The 21,283-nt window shown below is 42.1% G+C and overlaps 2 protein-coding genes across 4 annotated transcripts in view; one reads left to right on the top strand and one right to left on the bottom strand.

Annotated features, from left to right (window-relative positions):
- Positions 1 to 21,283, bottom strand: part of LOC132118371 (L-rhamnose-binding lectin CSL3-like) — a 63,411-nt gene that overhangs the window by 32,892 nt on the left and 9,236 nt on the right. For 2 of the 3 annotated variants that reach the window (XM_059528180.1, XM_059528183.1), the window contains exons 1-2: positions 20,005 to 20,065; positions 19,893 to 19,916 (exon numbers count right to left, since the gene is read on the bottom strand). In XM_059528180.1, coding sequence (XP_059384163.1) covers positions 19,893 to 19,916; positions 20,005 to 20,050 — 70 coding nt within the window. In that variant the 5' untranslated portion in view covers positions 20,051 to 20,065. Of the gene's footprint in view, positions 1 to 19,892; positions 19,917 to 20,004; positions 20,066 to 21,283 lie in introns of those variants that run through there. The other variant, XM_059528184.1, reaches the window with a different exon arrangement.
- The window catches only part of LOC132118370 (diacylglycerol kinase alpha-like), a 109,158-nt gene continuing 101,604 nt past the window's right edge, over positions 13,730 to 21,283 (top strand). The window contains exon 1 of the mRNA XM_059528176.1: positions 13,730 to 13,745. The gene's annotated coding sequence lies outside the window, so the exon portion shown is untranslated. The remainder of the gene's footprint in view (positions 13,746 to 21,283) is intronic.

Here is a 21,283-nt window from a genome sequence, read left to right as displayed (position 1 = left end):
ACAGTATCGGGCACCGCCTCGGTCTCCGGAACAGCATCGGGCACCGCCTCGGGAACGTTCTCTGGGCCTTGAGGAACGGTAGACGCCTGTCTCCTCCTCCTCCGCCCTCTATGTTGGCGAGCCGGTGACACCTTATCTGGAGACTCAGGCGTTGAGTCGGCCATCTTGTGCTGTGGCCCCAAGCTGGCGGCCACCTTGTGCTGTGGCGCTGGGCTGGCGGCCATCTTGTGCTGTGGCGCTGGGCTGGCGGCCATCTTGTGCTGTGGCGCTGGGCTGGCAGCCATCTTGTGCTGTGGCCCTGGATTGGCGGCCATCTTGAGCAGTGGTGCTGGGCTGGGGACCGCCCCACCGGAAGAGACCGGAGTGGCTGGGGCATTCCACAGAAGCCGATGCTGCACATAGTACACAAACTCCCAGTAGTCCAGTGTCGCTAAATGTACCATCTCCTCCTGAGACACTGGATCATCCAGCCCGCCGTTGAAGTAGTCCTTCAAGGCCGCATCGTTGTATCCCATACCCTCGGCCAGGGACCAGAACACCTGTGCCAGGGCACCCACCTCATTGCCCTCTTGGCGGAGAGCGATCAGCCGGAGATACTTAGCTCTCCGCTCCGCCATCTTGGCTGGGGAACGGGAAAAAGACATACCGCTGGATCTCAGTGAGACGGAGTCCTTCTGTCACGAGGGGGATTCAAGAAACACGGAGAGATCCAAATGCAGGTATGCGGTTTATTTAGGGGCAATCCAAAAAGCATAAACAGTCCAGGCAGGGTCAAAACCAGAATATCCAAACAACATGAAAACAGACAATAACACACGGCAAGGGCAAGACTACGGAAAGCATGAAACATACACAAGGACTCCGTGACACAGACTCAGACAGACCGGGTATAAATACACAAAAGGATGATGGGGAAACAGGAGACAGGTGGGGAACAATCAATTACCTAAACAAGGAGGAAGGTGACCAAATAAGGAGACAGGAAGTGATAAGGTGACAGACACCGTGAGAAAGGAGGACATCTAGTGGAAACCCAGGGACACAACCCAGACACTGTGACAGTCACAACCCTGCGGTAGTAATTCAACCAGCGAGCTGGAATCGCCAGGTTTAAGCCATGTCTCTGTGATACAGAGGAAGTCCAGCGCTTGTGCAGTAAAAAGTTCGTTTAGGATGAAAGATTTATTTATCAAGGATCGTGCATTGATGAGGGCCATCTTTAGTACAGATGAGTCACTATCCGACTGTGTTGTTGCACGACACAGAGGCCGGAGGTTACCTGAATTAACTCCGCCACGGTGAGGATGAAGAGACATCGCATGACGATGCGTGGAAATAATAACTGGGATGCTCGCACATGGCCGCTGGAACTGAGCCTCAGGAAAACACCTTCCTGTGCCACGTCCACAAGCCCGGGCTCCCAACTCGCAGGACGGGTGCTGCGCGGCGATCTCTCGAGCCAACGCAGTTCCCTTTCGAGAGTACTGTCGTACTGCGTAAGCTAGCTTACGCTATGGGAAAAGGTCCCCTTTTCTCGAGAATATGAAGCCAAAAATTATCCTTAATTTTTAAATAATGTAAAACGCAGTGCTGCAGCACAGCAGACCCAAGCGAAGCGGCTCGCGCGCTTATTGGCTGTGCTGCGGCAACTGCAGCAACCTACGGTGAGGCGGCGGAGAGGAACGAATCAATGGGGGCGCTTCGCGCCCATTGGACGTCAGAGCGCGCCAAAATAGGCGTGGCTGGAACTATATAAGCCACCGCTTCACCATAGGGATCAGATTTCATCTCCTTCAGCGATCTCACCTGCACTTCGCTGTCTTCTCCGGAGAAGCCTCTACACGCCGTCGAAAAGCCTCTCAGCGGGATAGCACTGCAACGCAGATCTGAGGACGCCGGCTCGTGCTTCATCTCGACGCCGCCTTCAGCACTCGCTTCCTGCTGCGCCATCCGGCGTGACTATATCCTTTACAAAGCTAGTGTGTTTGCCGCTGCATCACACTTTTTTCCTCCAGAATTCGAGGCGTTGTTTCAAATGCCTCGGGCCTGCGCTTCCTGCCGAGGCCCTCTGCCCAGCGAGGACCGCCACATCATCTGTGTCTCCTGCCTGGGCCGCGAGCATGCTGAGAGCGCACTCTCCAAGCCTTTCTCCAAGCCTTTCTCTCGCCGCGTCCAGTAGTGAGGAATGGTCGGGCTCCATTGCGGACCCCCCCCCCTCTACAGCACCCAGCTGCACCGGACAACGCGCTGATATCGACGCGGAGCTTACTCGCGTGCTTACAAGGGCTGTCAGCGACCTTCAGCTCGACTGGTCTCCTCCAGACGAGCCCGCTAAAAGCAGGCTGGATGAATGGTTCCTGCAGGGGCGCCCTTCGGCCCCTCCGCAAAGAAACGCCCCCTTCTTCCCGGAAGTTCACGATGAACTCACGAAGTCGTGGAAAGCCCCATTCTCCACACGCTTAAAGACTTCTGTCTCGTCAGCGCTCTCCTCTGTCGATGGCGCCCGAGACCACGGTTGCGAGAGCCTCCCCCCTCTCGAGGAGGCTATTGCTGCACACCTCTGCCCGCCCTCAGCCGCAGGATGGCGGTCGAAGCCTGTGCATCCATCCAAGCCGTGCCGCACCACCTCAGCTCTCGCTGGCCGAGCTTACACCTCCGCTGGTCAAGCTGCTTCGGCTCTACACACCATGGCTGTGCTGCAGGTTTTTCAGGCCAGACTTCTCCGTAACCTGGACGAGTCTGCCCCAGATACCTATGACTTTAAAGATCTCCGCAGCGCTACTGATCTAGCCCTGCGTGCGACAAAGACCACAGCACAAGCGATCGGCCGAAGCATGGCAAGCCTCGCTGTTTTAGAGCGACACCTCTGGCTCATGCTCACGGAGATGAAAGACGTCGACAAATCCGCCTTTCTTGACTCTCCTATCTCGCCTTCCGGCCTCTTTGGCCAGTCGGTTAAGGGTTTCGCTGAACGCTTCACTGAGGCTCAGAAAACGTCACAGGCAATGAGACACTTCCTGCCGAAACGCGCTAGCTCTGCTGCGGGACGCCGTAGAAATGCGCCGCCCCCTCAGACCTCGAAGCCATCGCAGCCAGACTTACAGTCTCGCCCAGCGACCAAAACCCAGCACCGCTCTCGCTCTACGAGCCGCAAACCGCCAGAGAGACGGGGACCTCGGCCCAGGATTGTGCTGAACCCCGAGCCTCCGAAGCCCTCCTGACCTTCGGGCGGAAAAGACCGTGGTTAAGTCCCGCTGCGGCCGGACCACCACACAAGAAACCTCACATGCTTCCTCCAATCCCCTCACTAAAGGCGGTTGGAGATGTCTATACTGCAGTAAACGAGCCTGTTACAATGCACGCACGCCTGCACACAAACGCCGTTTTCACGGCGACCTCAATAAAGCACAAAAAGAGCTTTTTCTATGTAGGCAGTGTGCCCACTACACAGTACGCACCCCTACATGTATACACACTCCCCCAAGTGTCACAAAGACACACTCGGGTCTCCTTTCATGCCCACCTTCCCGCTCGCGCCGGAGGTGCTCTAAATGTAGTGCGCGTGCCCACTTCTCAGTGCGCAACCCTACAAATAAGCGCTGTCACCACAGTGTCACAAGCACGGCATACTCGAGCTACTGGTCCCCTCATAACAGGCGGCCAGTGCCCGAAGCACATTCAACCCATAGCCGCACGAGCCGCTGCATGGCAGGCCATCCCCGGCATATCAAATTGGGTTTTGAATATAATAAAACGAGGTTACTCGCTCCAGTTCGCTCGCAGACCGCCGCGCTTTCGCGCCGTGGTCGAAACGAAAGTGAAAAGCGAAATGACACACGTCCTTCGCGCCGAACTGATAAACCTTCTTGCAAAAGGGGCGATAGAAACTGTCCCCCCTGCGCAGCGCGAGTCAGGCTTTTACAGCCGCTACTTCCTCGTACCAAAAAAGGATGGCGGTCTCAGACCCATCCTAGATCTCAGAGGTTTGAACAAAGCGCTTATGACGCGATCGTTCAAAATGTTAACTACCAAGCAAATACTCGCGCAAATTCGCCCGAGGGATTGGTTTTTCTCAGTGGATCTGAAAGACGCTTACTTTCACATTCAAATAGCACCCCATCACAGGCCATTCTTGAGATTCGCCTTCGAGGGGCAGACTTATCAGTACATGGTTCTTCCATTCGGCCTCTCCGTAGCGCCCCGTACGTTTACACGGTGCATGGATGCCGCTCTCGCACCCCTGAGAATGCGGGGAGTGCGAGTATTGAACTACCTCGACGACTGGCTAGTTTTAGCCCATTCCGAGGAACTACTGACGACACACAGATCCTGGATCCTCAGCCATTTAGAATGCCTGGGTCTCACGATCAACACTGTCAAGAGCGCTCTGTCTCCCAGCCAGAGGATTTCCTTTTTGGGGATAGACATAGACTCTGTGACATGTACAGCACGTCTGACGTCACAGCGCGCTCTCACTATTCAGCATCTAGCCGTGTCGTTCAAAGCCGGGTCTCTTTACCCGCTCAAACGATTTCAGGAAATGCTAGGTCTGATGGCATCAGCCTCTGCGGTTCTCAAACTGGGCCTGCTGCGCATGCGCCCACTACAGCGCTGGCTGAGAGACCGTGTTCCAGCGCGCGCCTGGATTTCCGGCCGCGCGCGCATCAGGGTGACCCACGGCTGCATCACAGCTCTGGCCCCTTGGAAAATAGCCAACTGGTATCAGTTAGGCGTAAGCACGGGCGCTGTCTCGAAATGGAAAGTAGTCTCGACAGATGCATCCAACCTCGGTTGGGGCGCCCTGTACGAGGGCAGGTCTGCCTCCGGCCTCTGGTCGAGCCCGGAGCGACTGTTACACATAAACTGTCTGGAGATGATAGCGGTCGAACTATCCCTGAAAGCTTTCCTCCCATTTTTAAAGGGCCACCACGTTCTGGTCAGATCAGACAGCATGTCAGTGGTGGCCTACATAAATCGCCAGGGTGGTGTCAGGTCAGAAACCTTGCACACCCTGACCGAACGTCTTCTGACATGGGCACATTGCAATCTGCGCTCGCTAAAGGCAGCGCATGTACCTGGCATCCTGAACCGGGGCCCGGACATGCTTTCCAGGGCGAATGTTCCCCCTGGGGAGTGGTCTCTTCACCCACAAACGGTTCAGTTGATGTGGAGCATCTTCGGCAGGGCAGAGGTCGACCTCTTCGCCTCAGAAGACAACGCTCATTGCCCAATATATTTTTCAAAGAGCAGGGACGCGCTGGCCCTCGATTGGCCCAGACGCCCGCTTTATGCCTTCCCACCGGTCGCGATGCTACCGCAGGTCATCGATCGGGTCAGGAAGAGCAGATGTGCTATGCTGCTAGTAGCCCCACTCTGGACGACCCAACCTTGGTTCTCCGAGCTGATGCAGCTGTCCAGTACAGCCCCATGGCCAATACCGCTGCGGAAAGATCTCCTCACGCAGCTGAAGGGCGCGCTCTGGCATCCCCACCCCGAACTTTGGGCCCTTCATGTATGGTCCCTCAACGGGTACCCGGGAACCTCCCTGAGGGAGTGTTAAAGACCATTACGGAAGCCAGAGCGCCCTCAACCAGGCACCTGTACGCGCAGAAATGGTCAGTGTTCTCCACCTGGTGCGGGACACGGAACCTAGACCCTCACTTATGTGACGTGACGGAGATACTCTCCTTCCTACAGGAGCGTTTAGATGCGGGCAGATCCCCGTCTACGCTCAAAGTGTATGTGGCAGCCATTGCAGCTTCTCATGCTCCGGTGGCCGGCCTATCACTGGGAAAAAACGAACTGGTCATTCGTTTCCTTAAGGGAGCTCGTCGGATGAACCCTCCCCGACCCCCTTCAATCCCTTCCTGGGACCTGTCTATGGTCCTAGAGGCCTTAAAGGGCCCCCCTTTTGAACCGCTTCAGTCTGTCGATATGAAGCTTCTTTCGTTCAAAACCGCTTTTCTACTGGCTCTGGCCTCAGTCAAGCGAGTGGGGGATTTACATGCGCTATCGGTAAGCGCTGACTGTCTCGAGTTTGGGCCAAATGACTCCAGAGTCATTCTCAGACCAAGACACGGCTATGTCCCCAAGGTGCTCTCAACACCGTTCAGAGCGCAGGTCATCTCGCTGTCAGCCCTTTCCTCGCAAAGCGACGAAAGCAACGCGAGCTTCATCTGCCCCGTCAGGGCTCTCAAAACCTATATTGCGCGCTCCGCCTTATTCAGGAGGTCGGACCAGCTCTTCATATGCTTTGGTGGGCGCACCCGAGGTCTCGCCACCACGAAGCAAAGCCTATCGCGATGGATAGTAGACACTATCTCGCTGGCTTACAAATCTAAAGGCCTTCACTGCCCGTTTGGCATCAGAGCCCATTCCACCCGAGGTATGGCCTCGTCATGGGCGTGGTCCTGCGGGATACCACTGGATGATATCTGTGCGGCGGCAGGCTGGGCCTCTCCGTCCACATTTATTAGATTCTATAATCTGCAAGTCCCTGCCCTGCAGGCCAGGGTACTTTCTATATAGACGTGCTAAGCCTTATCACGTCCCCCTTTTTTCGTTCCCTATATAAAGCTCACTAAGGTTGGCTGTTGGGACTGGGATTTCTCCTGCTATAAAGCCCCGGGCTCTCGCCTCGGGCTGTGACTGGTCGAAGTTCCCGAGCACGCACGGCGTTTTACATTGTGTTCCCATAGCGTAAGCTAGCTTACGCAGTACAAGAGTACTCTCGAAAGGGAACGTACTCGGTTACTAACGTAACCTCGGTTCCCTGAGATGAGGGAACGAGTACTGCGTAACCTGCCGTGCTATGTGCTCGGACCGGGTGATCGCTTCAGATCGCTTCAGGTGAAGCGGTGGCTTATATAGTTCCAGCCACGCCTATTTTGGCGCGCTCTGACGTCCAATGGGCGCGAAGCGCCCCCATTGGTTCGTTCCTCTCCGCCGCCTCACCATAGGTTGCTGCAGTTGCTGCAGCACAGCCAATAAGCGCGCGAGCCGCTTCGCTTGGGTCTGCTGTGCTGCAGCAGTGCGTTTTACATTATTTAAAAATTAAGGATAATTTTTGGCTTCATATTCTCGAGAAAAGGGGACCTTTTCCCATAGCGTAAGCTAGCTTACGCAGTACTCGTTCCCTTATCTCAGGGAACCGAGGTTACGTTAGTAACCGAGTACGTTTTCCGGCAAACAGCGACACCACCCCGTTTGCCGCGCCTCCACCGGTGCCTTCTTCTAGGTAAATCCATAGGACAACTGCACAGGTACATAGGGAGATGGATCGCAAAAGACGATTGGAATGCTCTATGTCCATTAACATCACCATAGGCAGAGTCCATGACCACATTACGAATGTGAAGCAATGTTAAGTGGTCATACACGAGGGTGGAATTGCAATTTGCGATCATAATGGAGATAAGAAAGAGAAAAACGCATGCCAACGGCAGCGACGAAGCGGACAGCAGACGGCCAGCCAACACAGACGCCATCTTCCAAAAGTCTTTAAGGTGGAGACAGTGTGCAGAAGAAACTATTAAAGACCCTGTGTTCCAAAAACTCAAATGGGAGCAGAGGGCTTTAGGTAGTAGATGTCATATACAAAGAAATGTTTGAAACACAGATCGACTGCTTGTAGTATCGTCTCCTGTTCCATCAGCTCCCCGTTTAAAATAATAAAAACTTGGGATTAGTGTTCCTTGTCACCAAGCACCAGGACATGTGGATTCTGGCTTGTCTCATGATTCAAGTACAGCACTATATCAGTGGCAACCTGTTAACCTGCACCAGAACGTCCTCGTCCTCAAAGCCCCCCCCCCACACGCACATGTCAGTGATTATGAATAGATTAAATGAAACAGGACAAATTTAATCTTGACAAACTATGTATCATTATAAAGATCTAAGCCTCAAACATCGACGACAGATCGCTGTTTTTCAATGGAAAGCTTATAAAGACTGTATTTGCTACATTTGTGTAAGCAGTTCACATAAAAAAATAAACATTGAAAACGCTGTACATACCAGATCCGTCGTAATAAGGGGTCATAAACACATCCACAGCTGTAAATCCCGGTTTAGTTAGGAAGGTAAGGGTCAACTGAACGTCATCTCATGAAGCACGTTTAGTCCAATGAAGCAATAACCTTGTAATATGGATCATAATTCCTTTATTTACATTTCATTTCTTCAACGACAGAATTGTTTGCATTTGTTATGGAATAACTCACGGTTGGAAACTGCGTCTTGGTAGTAAAAACACGGCACGGTTTTGCAGCGTACTGTGTGACAAACAGAATGAGGCTATCCACCGGAAAAAAGAATGAATGAAAAATAGGCGGAAAATAGTTTATTTGAATTTGGCGCTCTCTCCTCAGAGCTGGTGACGCGCTCTGACGCACCTGTCAGCTGATGGAGGCGGAACTTACAGCGATCGCAAATTCCTGTCTTTCTTTTAATTTTTTAAAGTTTTTTTTATATGTGAGAGTGTGTTTTATGTTGAATGTGAATGTATCTGCATGATTACCATCTGTTTGAGTGCAAATCAGCCCAAATCAGCTTGCTATTACTGAATGATCACGGCTATCAAAGTGAACGCGTCTATATGAATAGAGAGAGTGGATTATTTACTTTGGCACATTTGTGTTATTACCATCTGTATAAGTGGCCATCAGCACATCAGCACTTATTTGCATCGTAATTCATTGTAAAATATGCATCTCTAGCAATCTCAGGATGTTCTATATTGGCAAACAAAGTTAAATCTTTTTTTAATTTTTCTTATTATTCTTATTTTTCTTACTCAAATTATTCTTATTGTATTTTTCTAGTGCTCAAATAAATCATTTATATGATGTCTAAGTTTCTGTCTAGTGTTTTTAATTGAAAAAAACTATGCAGTGGTATGTTTACTGACTAAATAGTTTGTAGAAGCCTTCAATACTATTGGGAAATATATTTTCTTATATTTGGGGGGTGGGGGGGTGAGAAAAATCTCAGAAAAATATTTGCAGGAGTCTCATTTTTCATGATATTTTATTCAGATTTGAAATAAAAACTAATGAGACATGTGGCTTTCAACCCATTACTTTTCTAGATTGCTCCAGGACTCATTTCATGTATTTTTATATCAAATAAAAAAATATTTAAGAGTGGTAAAAAAAATTCAAGGCACTTCAGTGTCTATAACTTTTAATATTTTTGAGCATTATCAAATCTGGTTGATAAAAAGTGAAGCCCAAAGGGTCTTCTTTCTAAAGACACCACAATTATGTTTGTAACACACTGAAGTAGGAAACTATTACAATTATAAGTTAGTTAGAGCACTTTCAGCTGTGAGTCCCATAATGGGGGGTGCTGGCTAATAGGTTTTAAAAGAATAAAAAAAAAATAAAAAAAAGTTCAGTTAACATGCATTGTGCTGATATTTCATTGATACACTCACTTTACAAATTAGTGAATTTAAATGAGTTAAAAGCTATAGCGAATTTAAAGTGATAATTCACCCAAAAATGACAATTTTGTCTTTTTTTTTTTCAAAATATCTTCTTGGAACGATTTGTATTGTCTTATACAAAATAAATAAAGGTGACTTGAGTCTAGGAGTAACGTTATGTAAATTTGTGGCACTGGTATAAATTTCCACTGAAAGAGCGGATTGCCTCACGACTGCGATCTTTTCTTTCGTCTGGGTTTTGAACTTTTATAACAGAAAATTGCAGGTTCATTCAAACGATTCTCCCGGTGTCTGTTGTCTGTCGCATGACCGATGTGTGAGCTCAGCTCGCTTGAGCAGCTTCATTCACTGGTCCGATCCGATAAATGGTCCGTGCGGCTTTTCTAGCTTAATTCTAATGATTTCGTCAAACTTTCACATTTCACCAGACATTTTTATTAACTTTAAGTAATACTTGTCTGAAAAGTTTTGCAGCTAATCTTTTAATGTACACTGTAAAAAAAAGTCAGTAAAATATACAGCAAAACACCGTCAAATTCCAACGGTAATGGAGCGTAAAATCAAAAACTTCCTTTTACTTTATTAAATAGATTGAATAACCGTTAATTGTGAGACTGGATAAAACTTTGTTTTTTACTGTAATAAAATGTTGAAATTATAAATATTTTCTGTGAAAACAAATAAATATGCATACATTTTACAATTAAATATTGTAATGTTGAAAATGTCTGAAAACCGTAGATTTTACGGTATTATTTGAGTAAAACTATATCTTTTGGGGTTGTGCACATTGGAATTCACAGTATAAATCTGTAGATTTTTAAGCAAACAAAAACATCCATATTTACAGAAGCAAGATGTTAAAAAATAGGGTCCACCGTAATAATACCACCAGTAAATACCGTTTAAAAATAGCAAATATCAGCAATATCTTTCTTTGCCACAAAAACAGCATTTTAAAATACACTGTTACAGCAGCAAGAGAAACTAACACAAGAAGTAACTGGACCAAGATCCCAACTAAACCAAACACTTTCCACCACAATGGTGACTTCAAGTGAATCAAGTATCAAAATTTAAACCTCTGTTAATTCTCAATAAGAGCTTCTCTAGATGTCTGAAAGAAATAAAGTCACAGAACCTTGTAAGGAGGATCTGTGAACGTGTATATCGGACGTACACAAGACATAAAAAACATTAAAAAAAAGACATCATAAAAACATTCTGTCTCCTCAGTGGACATCTGCAAAGACGTAAATTGTGTGTGTGCATGATGGGTTAAATGTAGAGCATGAATTCTCAGTATAAGTCTCCATACTTGGCTGAATGTCACTTAGTCACTGTCACTAAGTTGCCTTATTTTTTTAAGTTGATGCAACTTTTTTTTTTTTACAGTGTATATATTATAACTTTTTTTTACTGCAAATATCCGTTAAAAGCTATGGAAAGTTGCATTTTTTACATAAAATTACTGTATAACTGACAAATATATTTGTTTTTTTCTACCATGATTTTGGTAAAAAAAATATGTTTTCTACTGTAAAATTTAGGGTTACAAAACCAGTATACCGTATTGTCTTTTACAGATTCCACATTTTTTTTTACGGTATATTCCTGGCAACCACAGCTGCCGGTATTTTACCGTAAATTTGACAGTTTTTTTTTTAACAGTGTATTAATGCTGGCGAACAAACAAGAATAGCATTCATTTACAATCGATCTGATTCTCTGGGGGAAACAAACGGACTAAAGGGAATTAAAACTTTTTAACGTATAAATAAATAATAATTAACGTATCAGACACATTACTTAATGTTATAACAGTTATATACATCATACGATTATATTAACAGTTACTTACCCTTCATAATCATGCTGTCAGGGTTCGGGGCTAATCACCTGCCTTTTGGGGTTGTGAATGTGTGTTTGGATCATAGACAGTAAAAGAAATGGACACAGCGACCCCATTGGAACTCAATTGAGACAAGTGAAGCCCGTTTTTAGCTATTTTTAGCACTTCCGTTTCTGACGCGCAGACTCAAACTAAGCTTGATGACGTCAGCAACCTGTCTGACAGATGTAAATCTTCTAGTAGCTGTGCGTGCAAACTGCCATCGTTAATCTTGCAGAGACGGCGAGCTTGAGCGGGGACTTCTTTGGCGTGAGTGAGCAGGAGTAAGTATTCTGATTAATTATTTTGTATAGTATTTTAAAATGTAACGCCAGTATGCCATATTAAGTTAATTGCCTGTGAGCTTCTCCTCCTGTCTGTACGGTAATGCGACAGAGAGTCGAGTGGTTATGACGCAATCGTTAGCCTATTTTTACAAAAACTGTTTCTACTGGGCCATAATGTAACATAGAAGGCAATGGAGCCCTTTATACATTGTCGTGTATCTTTAGAAATAAATAATGGACAAATGTAGTCTTTAAACACCTCAGATGTAAAGTTATTCGCTGTCAAAGTGACGCCAAAATGAATGGGAGGTCAATGGGATGCTAACGCAAGTGAAGTTCTGCTACAAGATGGCGGCACCCGGCCGACTTCAACTTCCGGTCGACTTCCTTGCCGCCTGGTTTGGATGGTTTGACAACTCACTGCGTCTGCCTGTTTGATTTGAGTTTTCCCCGCCCTCCTTGTTTCTCCGTTGTTAACTTTAATTGTTTGCCACCTGTTCTCAATGCTCTTCTAATTTTTTTCCCATTATAATTCCCTGTGTTTCTCTGTTTGTTGCCAGACTGTTGTAACTCTTACCAATAGCTCAAGCTGGTCTGTGTACTTGTCATGTCTTGTCTTTTGCTGTTTTGCTCTGCCTTTTGTTCTCACGAATGCAGTACTCCAAGAAGATTCCAGCTCTCATTTCTCTGGTATTCGGCTGTAGAACGAGCTAAACTGTGGAACGATACTCATCTGCCTTGTCTTATCTGCTTTTAATAAAGCTCAGTGTAACCCACAACTGAATCCAGCCTGTTTCTCCTGACACATGCAGGCTGCCGCTGATGTCCGCTAGTCTCTGACTGGACCGTTAAAATTTGAACTGAGTGAAGTGGGAAACATAGTTAACCCAACAGTTGGGATATAACTAAAAATAACCCAACGAAGAAAAAAAATGACCCAACATTTTAAGATAACCCAACACATTGACCCAATATGTGTAACCCAACGGTTAGGTAAAAAAAACAACCCAACTTTTTTACTGTGATGGAATGCCTTTAAAACTGTCATTAAACTTCTAATATTAAATTTCTTTTTTTTTTTTTCAAAAGCTTGTGTTCATCAAATTATAATGGTAAAAACACATCATAACAAAAATAAGCAGTCCTGGGCAGTCATGGACTCCCATTGTCCTCTATAGTCGCTAAATTGTAAATCTGGATCTTAAAACAAATAATATTGCTGCATTATAATCCCCAAAATTGACAAAATTACATGTATGGCATTTAACCTACTTAATGCGCATTCAGCTGTTCATTCAACTGCTCAGACTTTGATAGTTGGAACATCTTTTTTGTTAAACATACACTACCAGTCAAAAGTTTTTGAACAGCAAAATTTTTAATGTTTTTTTTTTTGTTTTGTTTTTATATTTCACATTTATTTGATCTAAAATACTAACTTTTTACTATTCTAATGTATTTTAAAATGTCATTTGTCCTGTGATTTCAAACAGGATTTTTTTTTAGCATCATTATTCTAATCACATGAATCATCATTCAGAAATCATTCTATTATTCTGATTGGCTGCTCAAAATGCATTATTTCTTTGATGAATGAAAGTTCAGAAAGACAGCATTTATCTGGAATAAAAATCTTTACAAATATTTTGTCTTTATCATTATTTTTGATCAATTTAAAGCATCCTTGTTAAATACAATTAGTGAGTGGTCATTGAAAATTTGTTCTGATAAATGTTCTTAACAGAAAATGAGCCAAGGCCAATGAGTCTGTAGATGTAAAGGTATTCGCTATCAAAGTGACGCCAAAATGAATGGGAGTCAATGGAATGCTAACAGCAGGTGGGGGTCCGCTAGCTAATGGCGTTGCCCAGGGGTGCTTAAAAAAAAAAAACCCTGCCCCCCTGAGTTATACCCACTTGGAACCACAGGCTGCAGTGAGCCCTACTTGTGGTCTTTTGGCATAAGGCTGAATGAAAATGCAAATTTATTCTTTGCCTCTAGGTGCTGGTGCCTGTAAAGTGACTTGTTCGGTTTACTTAGTTTTGTCGTGGCCACGAAATAATAACTCGTTGGAACGTGATAATATGTCGTGAGTCTCGTGACCACAAGATATTAATTTGTGGGAACGTCATATTATGTCGTGGCCATGAGATCATTTTGTCGAGGTATCGACATCCTTATGTCGTGGTCTCGAGATGCTATGTTGAGGGAACAACATCCATTTTTTGTGGATGAGTTTAATGCATAAACAAACCTGCGTGACCATAGCAACCCGGGATTATCAGAGATGGATTCATTAATATTTTATTTTTAATTAAGTAATTATTATATTAACCATATGATTTGGCTACTGGGCTGTATTACATACGGTCGTCAGTATTCAAATGACGTTTATCATAAATAAATATGATATAAAGAGCATAATAAAATATAGAAACTTTTTTTATCCATCCTACAGTCTTGTAAGTCCAATAACTGATAGTATTTCCCATGTAATATGTGTACATTATTATTAGCCTATTATTATTGGTTATATTTTATTATTTCGTTTATATTCATTTATTTTTTGCTTCAATTTCGCGGTCTTTACTTAAAATTCTTGTTACGGGCGCACGGACACCACCCTGAACATCAAGGAGAGACACACACAGATCAACTCGTGTCAAAGGTAGGGGTATGTTTGTTTAATAGAAAGGTTAACAAATGAAAGATATGGTAACACAAAAAAACAACTACAAAAGCGGAACGTTTTCTACAACTGGGTGGACACCAATCATTATAAAGTTAGACAGCACGGCAGTGCATCGGCTCTGTTCTCCGGCTCTCTATGTGTGCACTCAGGTGTGGTTATGGCAGCTCTTTATAGGGCTCTGCACAGGTGTGGATCATCTGTAATTAAGAAAAGGGGAAGAGACACTGCGTTCAAACACATGTATAGGATCAGACAGAGCTGGGGGACGTAACAATTCTGAATACTTTTGTAAATAATAGCACACTATAAATGCCCGACATTAACATAAAATGTCATAAATGCATAAAATGTCAATGCATAAATTTTATATGTATAAATAATATAATAATTTCTTAATTCAAAATAAAATAATGAATCTATCTCTGATAATCCCGGGTTGCTATGGTCACGCAGGTTTGTTTACGCATTAAACTCGTGGCCACGAGAAAAACATGTCGTTCCCTCAACATAAGAAGTCATGGCCACGAGAAATGGATGTTGTTCCCTCAACATAGCATCTCGAGGCCACGACATAAGGATGTCGTTACCTCGACAAAATGAACTCATGGCCATGACATATTATGACGTACCCACGAGTTAATATGATGTTCCCACAAATTAATATCTCGTGGCCACGACATATTATCACGTTCCCACAAGTTCTTTCGTGGCCACGACAAAACTAAGTAAACTGAACAAGTCACTTTACGGGCACCGTAAGATGCTGCTTTTGAAGCGGTAAAAATAGTGTTTTCCCCTGTAATGCTGAGCACAAAGCAGCACTGTCACAAAAGCTGCATTATCAGCAAAGACCCAAAAGTGTCACTCCTATAGTTTTGAATGGGGAAAATCATAGACTGTATAAAACATGGACGAAGTGTATGTGACGTCACCCTTAGGTTTCCGAAAAGCATTTTTTAAACCAAAAGTAGGCGGAGCCGTCCGTCCCAATCTTGGGAGCACTTCAACTTGCATCACTCCCGGGTAATCAAAAATGGGCAAAAAGGTGGGAGCTGTTTGCTGAAATCATGCCCACCTAGCTCTACAGCAGTGACAGCAGCAGCAATCCACTTGTCTGCTGCCAGAACTTTCTTCAGTTAAACAAGGAAAAAACTGAAGTCATTGCATTTGGAAACAAAGATGAAGTGTTCAAGGTGAATGCATACCTTAACTCTAGGGGTAAAACAATTAAAAATCTAGTCAGGAATCTTGGTGTGATTCTGGAGACAGACCTTAGTTTCAATAGTCATGTCAAAGCAGTAACTAAATCAGCATACTATCATTTAAAAAACATTGCAAGAATTAGATCTTTTGTTTCCAGCCAAGACTTGGAGAAACTTGTTCATGCCTTCATCACCAGCAGGGTGGACTATTGTAATGGGCTCCTCACCGGCCTTCCCAAAAAGACCATTAGACAGCTGCAGCTCATCCAGACGCTGCTGCCAGGATTCTGACTAGAACCAGAAAATCTGAGCATATCACACCAGTCCTCAGGTCCTTACACTGGCTTCCAGTTACATTTAGGATTGATTTTAAAGTACTTTTACTCGTATATAAGTCACTAAATGACCTAGGACCGAAATATATTTCAGATATGCTCACTGAATATAAACCTAACAGAGCACTCTGATCATTAGGATCGAGTCAGTTAGAAATACCAGGGTTCACACAAAACAAGGGGAGTCCTCCTTTAGTTACTATGCCACCCGCAGTTGGAATCAGCTTCCAGAAGAGATCAGATGTGCTAAAACACTAGTCACATTTAAATCTAGACTCAAAACTCATCTGTTTAGCTGTGTATTTATTGAATGAGCACTGTGCAATGTCCGAACTGATTGCAATATATATTTTTACCGTTTTTTTTATTTTATTTTATGTAAAATCATTTTCTAACTGTTTTAAATTAATTTTAAATAAATACAATAAATACAAGTTTTAAAATTGCTTGTTTTATTCTTGTTATTATTTTTCTTCATTATTATTTTACTTTCTTTTATGTAAAGCATTTTGAATTACCATTGTGTACGAAATGTGCTATATAAATAAACTTGCCTTTCCTTGCCTTGCCTTGTCACACTTGAAGGCTCACTGTTGTCATGAAGGGTAAAACTAGCTGTATAGACCAAATGCATTTTTTTTTTTTTTACCCCCCATAACCCCCCCCCCCCCACCCCCACCCCCACCAGTGTGTGTGCTCTTGATTTTGTGTCATATCAGGACACAACTCTATATAATGACATGGGGATGACACAGGTATTACAAGGAGAGGGTGACTTATGAGGACATAACCCATGTCCCCATTTTTCAAAACGCTTATAAATCATACAGTATGAGTTTTTTTGAGAAAGTAAAAATGCACAAAGTTTCCTGTTAGGGTTAGGGTTTGGTGTAGGGCCATAAAATATACAGTTTGTACAGTATTAAAACCATTACGCCTATGGAGAGTCCCCACTTTTCACAAAAACAAACAAGTATGTGTGTGTGTGTGTGTGTGTGTGTGTGTGTGTGTGTGTGTGTGTGTGTGTGTGTAAGGAGGGGAGGCAGATTTCATTTCAACTGCCATTTATTTGTCTGAAGCTTTTTGAAATAAACAGTTTCAAAGCAGATTTAGAGGAAAGAGAAACAGAAATAATACTGCTAAAGAAAAGGATGTGCTGCTTCTGCTCTTCCAGGCTGTTTCCTCACCGACTGATGCAGATCATGCTCTGTAACATTTAGACAAATCAAGCATTGCAGCATTATAGTTTTCACTGAGATTTTGAGTCAAAGCATACAATGAACCAACTTTATAAAGGTGCTGAAAATCAATCTAACCCTCAGAGAAAATAACATTCAAAACTAATAAAAAAAACTACCATCTGTTTAATTTATTCCCCACTACTCTTATTTGTAAATAGAAAAATAAGTAAACGTCATTAATAGGAAAAACATTTTTACTCACAAGCGATTTTGCAAGAGTACATCACTTCCAGGTACTTATGGACGTTTTTACATGGATCAACATGGAACTCCGAATTTGAAGCTTCAACATGACAAGACTTCTTTCCGTTGCACCTTACCAAGAAAAAAATTCTTATTACACTTTCATTTCCATTGTTTGATTTTTTAAGTGACTCTAGTCTGAATGTTTCGACTGTACCTGGAACGTATATGGGCAGTCTGATTAGAGTAACATTGTCTTGTAGTTGCTAATTTATGAGGGCAGGTTGCAAGATTCTGCCGTCCATAGTTGGCACGATAAACAGAAATAACACCCTTCTCTGAAACAGAAAAACTGACGTTGATGATAATTTCACAACACTGTAAAACCGAACAGTGAAATTAATCAAACGAAATTAGTTGATTACACTCAAATTATAATGAAAGTTCATTTGACTTAATTTAAATAAGTTATGTAAACTCAAAATTTTGTTGTAGTAAGGTGAACTTAAAATGATTGCGTTTTCTAGTTCCCAGCATGCTTTGCATCAAAAATCAAGGAAAATAAATGTAGAAATTAAGTGTTATTTTGTGTGTTTTTACACAAGATTAACATAGAGGGACATAAGTTAGTACTTAAATGTTGTGTTATATTAGAATTTACCAAGGTTTCTGTTATGTTGGTTTTGTAGTGTTACCGTTGTGGTGAAGAGTAGAGCCTGTGGTTAGGCTGAGGATGGACAGCAAAAGACTAAACCTTTGTGTATTTCCCACATTATAGGAGTTAAAAAGAAGGTCATATTTTGAGTGAATTACTCCCTCATTATAAGTTGAGAAATATCATTGTTTAAGATAACATTGAAATAATTTAAGGCAACTGGAAATTTTATTTTTAATTTTATGTAAACTTAAAACATTTTAAAAAATCACATGTTTTTATGTAATCTGTTATAAAATGTTTTTTGAGTTCTGTGAACTTATTAGGGTTTACAGGGAAGTGATGGCTAACCGTCATGGAAAATATGCTTTACAAAAAAACAACAAAAAAAAAAACCTTTTCAGTCTTTGTATTTCAAAGTTTCACATTTCATTAAACGTGTTACTTGCTGTTTTTTGTAATTATTTGTGAAAATTACTACAATGTATAAAAAAAAATCCCATAAAAAAAAACAGTAAAATTCCGTAAAATAACAGGTTTTTTTTACAGTGTAGCTATTTTCAAGTGAAAATTATCACTACGTTTTTTAGTGTGCTGTTACATTCACACACACAGTTTGGTTATTAATGAGAGTCGGCACACTGCCACTACTGCTCCCAAAGATTAATTTATTAAAAATAAACAAAAAACAATGCTTTGCTTATTTAAATAATCTTTGGGACACTAAGTGGCAATGCGTTGATTCTTGTGTAATTATAGTGAAGTGCTTCATTTGATTGAGCACCTAAAGTTTTTGGATGTGCGCATATATTTTTGGTACATTTTGAACATTGTTGATTAAATAACATTGCATCTACATGCCAACTCATATTAACTCTCTTTAGAGAGTTAGTAGACTGTCTGCATAATATCTGCTAACTCTATTTTGTGATAGTCTCCCGAAAGACATTCTACTTACTGTAAGTAACTTTGCAAGTATACATCAATGTAAACATTACTTAGTCAACAGGATGTTAACGGGGCCATTAAGGTAAAGCAAAATCATATATATATATTTTATATATATATATATATATATATATATATATATATATATTTTTTTTTTTTTTTTTTTTTTTTTTAAGAAAGTGACAACCACATTCACACCCCTAAAGATTCAACATTTGTATAAAGAAGATTTAAAACACACACATTAAAAAAAAAAAAACTTTGAGATGATTCTTACCACAGGTAATGTCACTCTTGCTACCTTCACAAGTTATGTGATTTTCTAGAATTATTTAGGTGGAAAATAACAACAAGGGTCAGTAATGATCAGGGTCAACAAAAGGATTTACCACATTATGAAATTAGGAAATTATGTGTATCGATCCATTGACTTACTAGGTGTGTGACACTCATAAGACACTTGCAGGTATTTATAAGTCCCTTTACAAGGATCAGAGAAAACTGAATTCACTGCAGAAACAGAACAGCTTTGTGTTCCCTGACACCTGATTCATGGACAGACAATCACAAGTAGTTTACAATAAAGACACAAAAGTATTGCTGTTGTTCCCACTCTTGCAAAGTATTAAAATCTGCTATCAATTAATTACCGAACGATCATCGATTTGAGGGATTTTTTTGAGTAGCATTCAACATTTGAGAGCTGCCCAGGTGGTTTCCCAGCAGAGCATGTTTTGCCATCAGTCCGTCCATAGTTGGCACCAAGGACATTTATGTATCCAGATTCTTACACACATAAGAAGACCATGAGAATCATTGTAAAGTTTAAACACACGGTATATGAGAAATTACTCACCACAGCTGAGGGATGCAGAGTCTCCTTCACAGGTCACTGATTGTTTTGCATTGCCACCTGCAGAGAGGAAACAGCAAAATAAAATAAATCATGACATTTTGTCCGTTACTGAAAATTGGGTCTTCTTTGTACATTAACAGGGGCATCTTACCATGTTGACACAGCAACAGCAGCACTGTAAAATCAAACAGAAACAAATTGAAAAAACTAGACAGAAAAAAAACTAACAAATTGAATTAAAGAAAGAAAAGAACAATACATACACGTGACTCCGCTTAGCTTTTGCACTAGCATGGTAGATTGGTACATGTGAACAAAAAGAAAATCTGTTCTTCAAAGATACATTCATGTGCAGGTATTTATAACAAACCCAGCGGATCTATCACCATCTGTTGACAACTGATAACAAAAGAGGAAATTAAAGTTACACTTCATAATCTTGATTTAAATGTTATCATAAAAGTGTTCCCACTTCTCTTTAAAGTACTTGAAAGTGTCTGAAGCTGGTGTTCAGAAAAGAGTGGTAACCAGTCATATGGTTCTACGATATTATGGAAAACAAACTTAACCCATTAACTGCATTACGAACACTACACGGTAAACATCCAGGTGAATAATATTCACTTGATAAACAGCTAATTCTCACATGATCTTACATAATATATGGTTGTGAAAGGCATGTTTCCCTGAGTCGTGTCATCTTTATCAAAATGATAAGCCAATGCCATGTGTAGACCTGTGTGAAATTTTAAGTTTGGCTGGCATCTTCCTCTGAAAGCTTGCTGAGATCATACGCATTCATACTTTGACCACAGATGTTTCTTCTTCTAGTGGTTTGTTTCAGACAAAGTTACTTCTAGCATTTCTTAATCTGAATTTTATGTCTAAGCGATCACACTTTAACTGTTCCAACTTTGCAGTATTTTTTTTTCTTTAGGTGTAGAACATAAACATAAACACACAAATTTGTATCATTGGTGGTTCATGCATCTACAGCCACACTTAAAAGATGTGTGAATATCATTGCATTAGATATTAAACCTGGAATTTAAAGAAATAGGCTATGGCACTTTATAAGCAAACGATTCACAAAAAAACATGTCTTTGTTAGATTTTAATTTATTTATAAAACTATTCATATATATTTTTCAGAATTTCATGTTAGGACATGTATACTTGTGAGGACTTTATACATCCACTAAAATCACCTTGACACCAGACCAAAGTCCCTTTAAGACTATATCTAAAGTCTTCTGACCTGATCATGTATTTGGATTTATATGTTGATATTTTATACAGTAACTTTCATTCATTTGAAGTGTGACTAAACCCATTTAATCCCAAATTTTTCTCAGACATGAAAACATCTAAATTATGTTTTATTAGTAACCCCTGGAAATAATCAATTATTTATTTATTTATTTATTTGTATTATTATTATTTTTTTTATTATTATTTATTTAATTTTTTTATGGAAAAGTGGCAGCCATTGTTTCTTCTGTTGGTATTTTCTTTTTGAATATGATGGGTTTTGTATTTTGA

Source organism: Carassius carassius, chromosome 37 (genome assembly GCF_963082965.1).
Source record: "Carassius carassius chromosome 37, fCarCar2.1, whole genome shotgun sequence".
NCBI classification, from domain to species: Eukaryota; Metazoa; Chordata; class Actinopteri; order Cypriniformes; family Cyprinidae; genus Carassius; species Carassius carassius.
The sequence above is the reverse complement of the archived record's forward strand: the minus strand, read 5'-3'. Positions and strand labels throughout refer to the sequence as shown.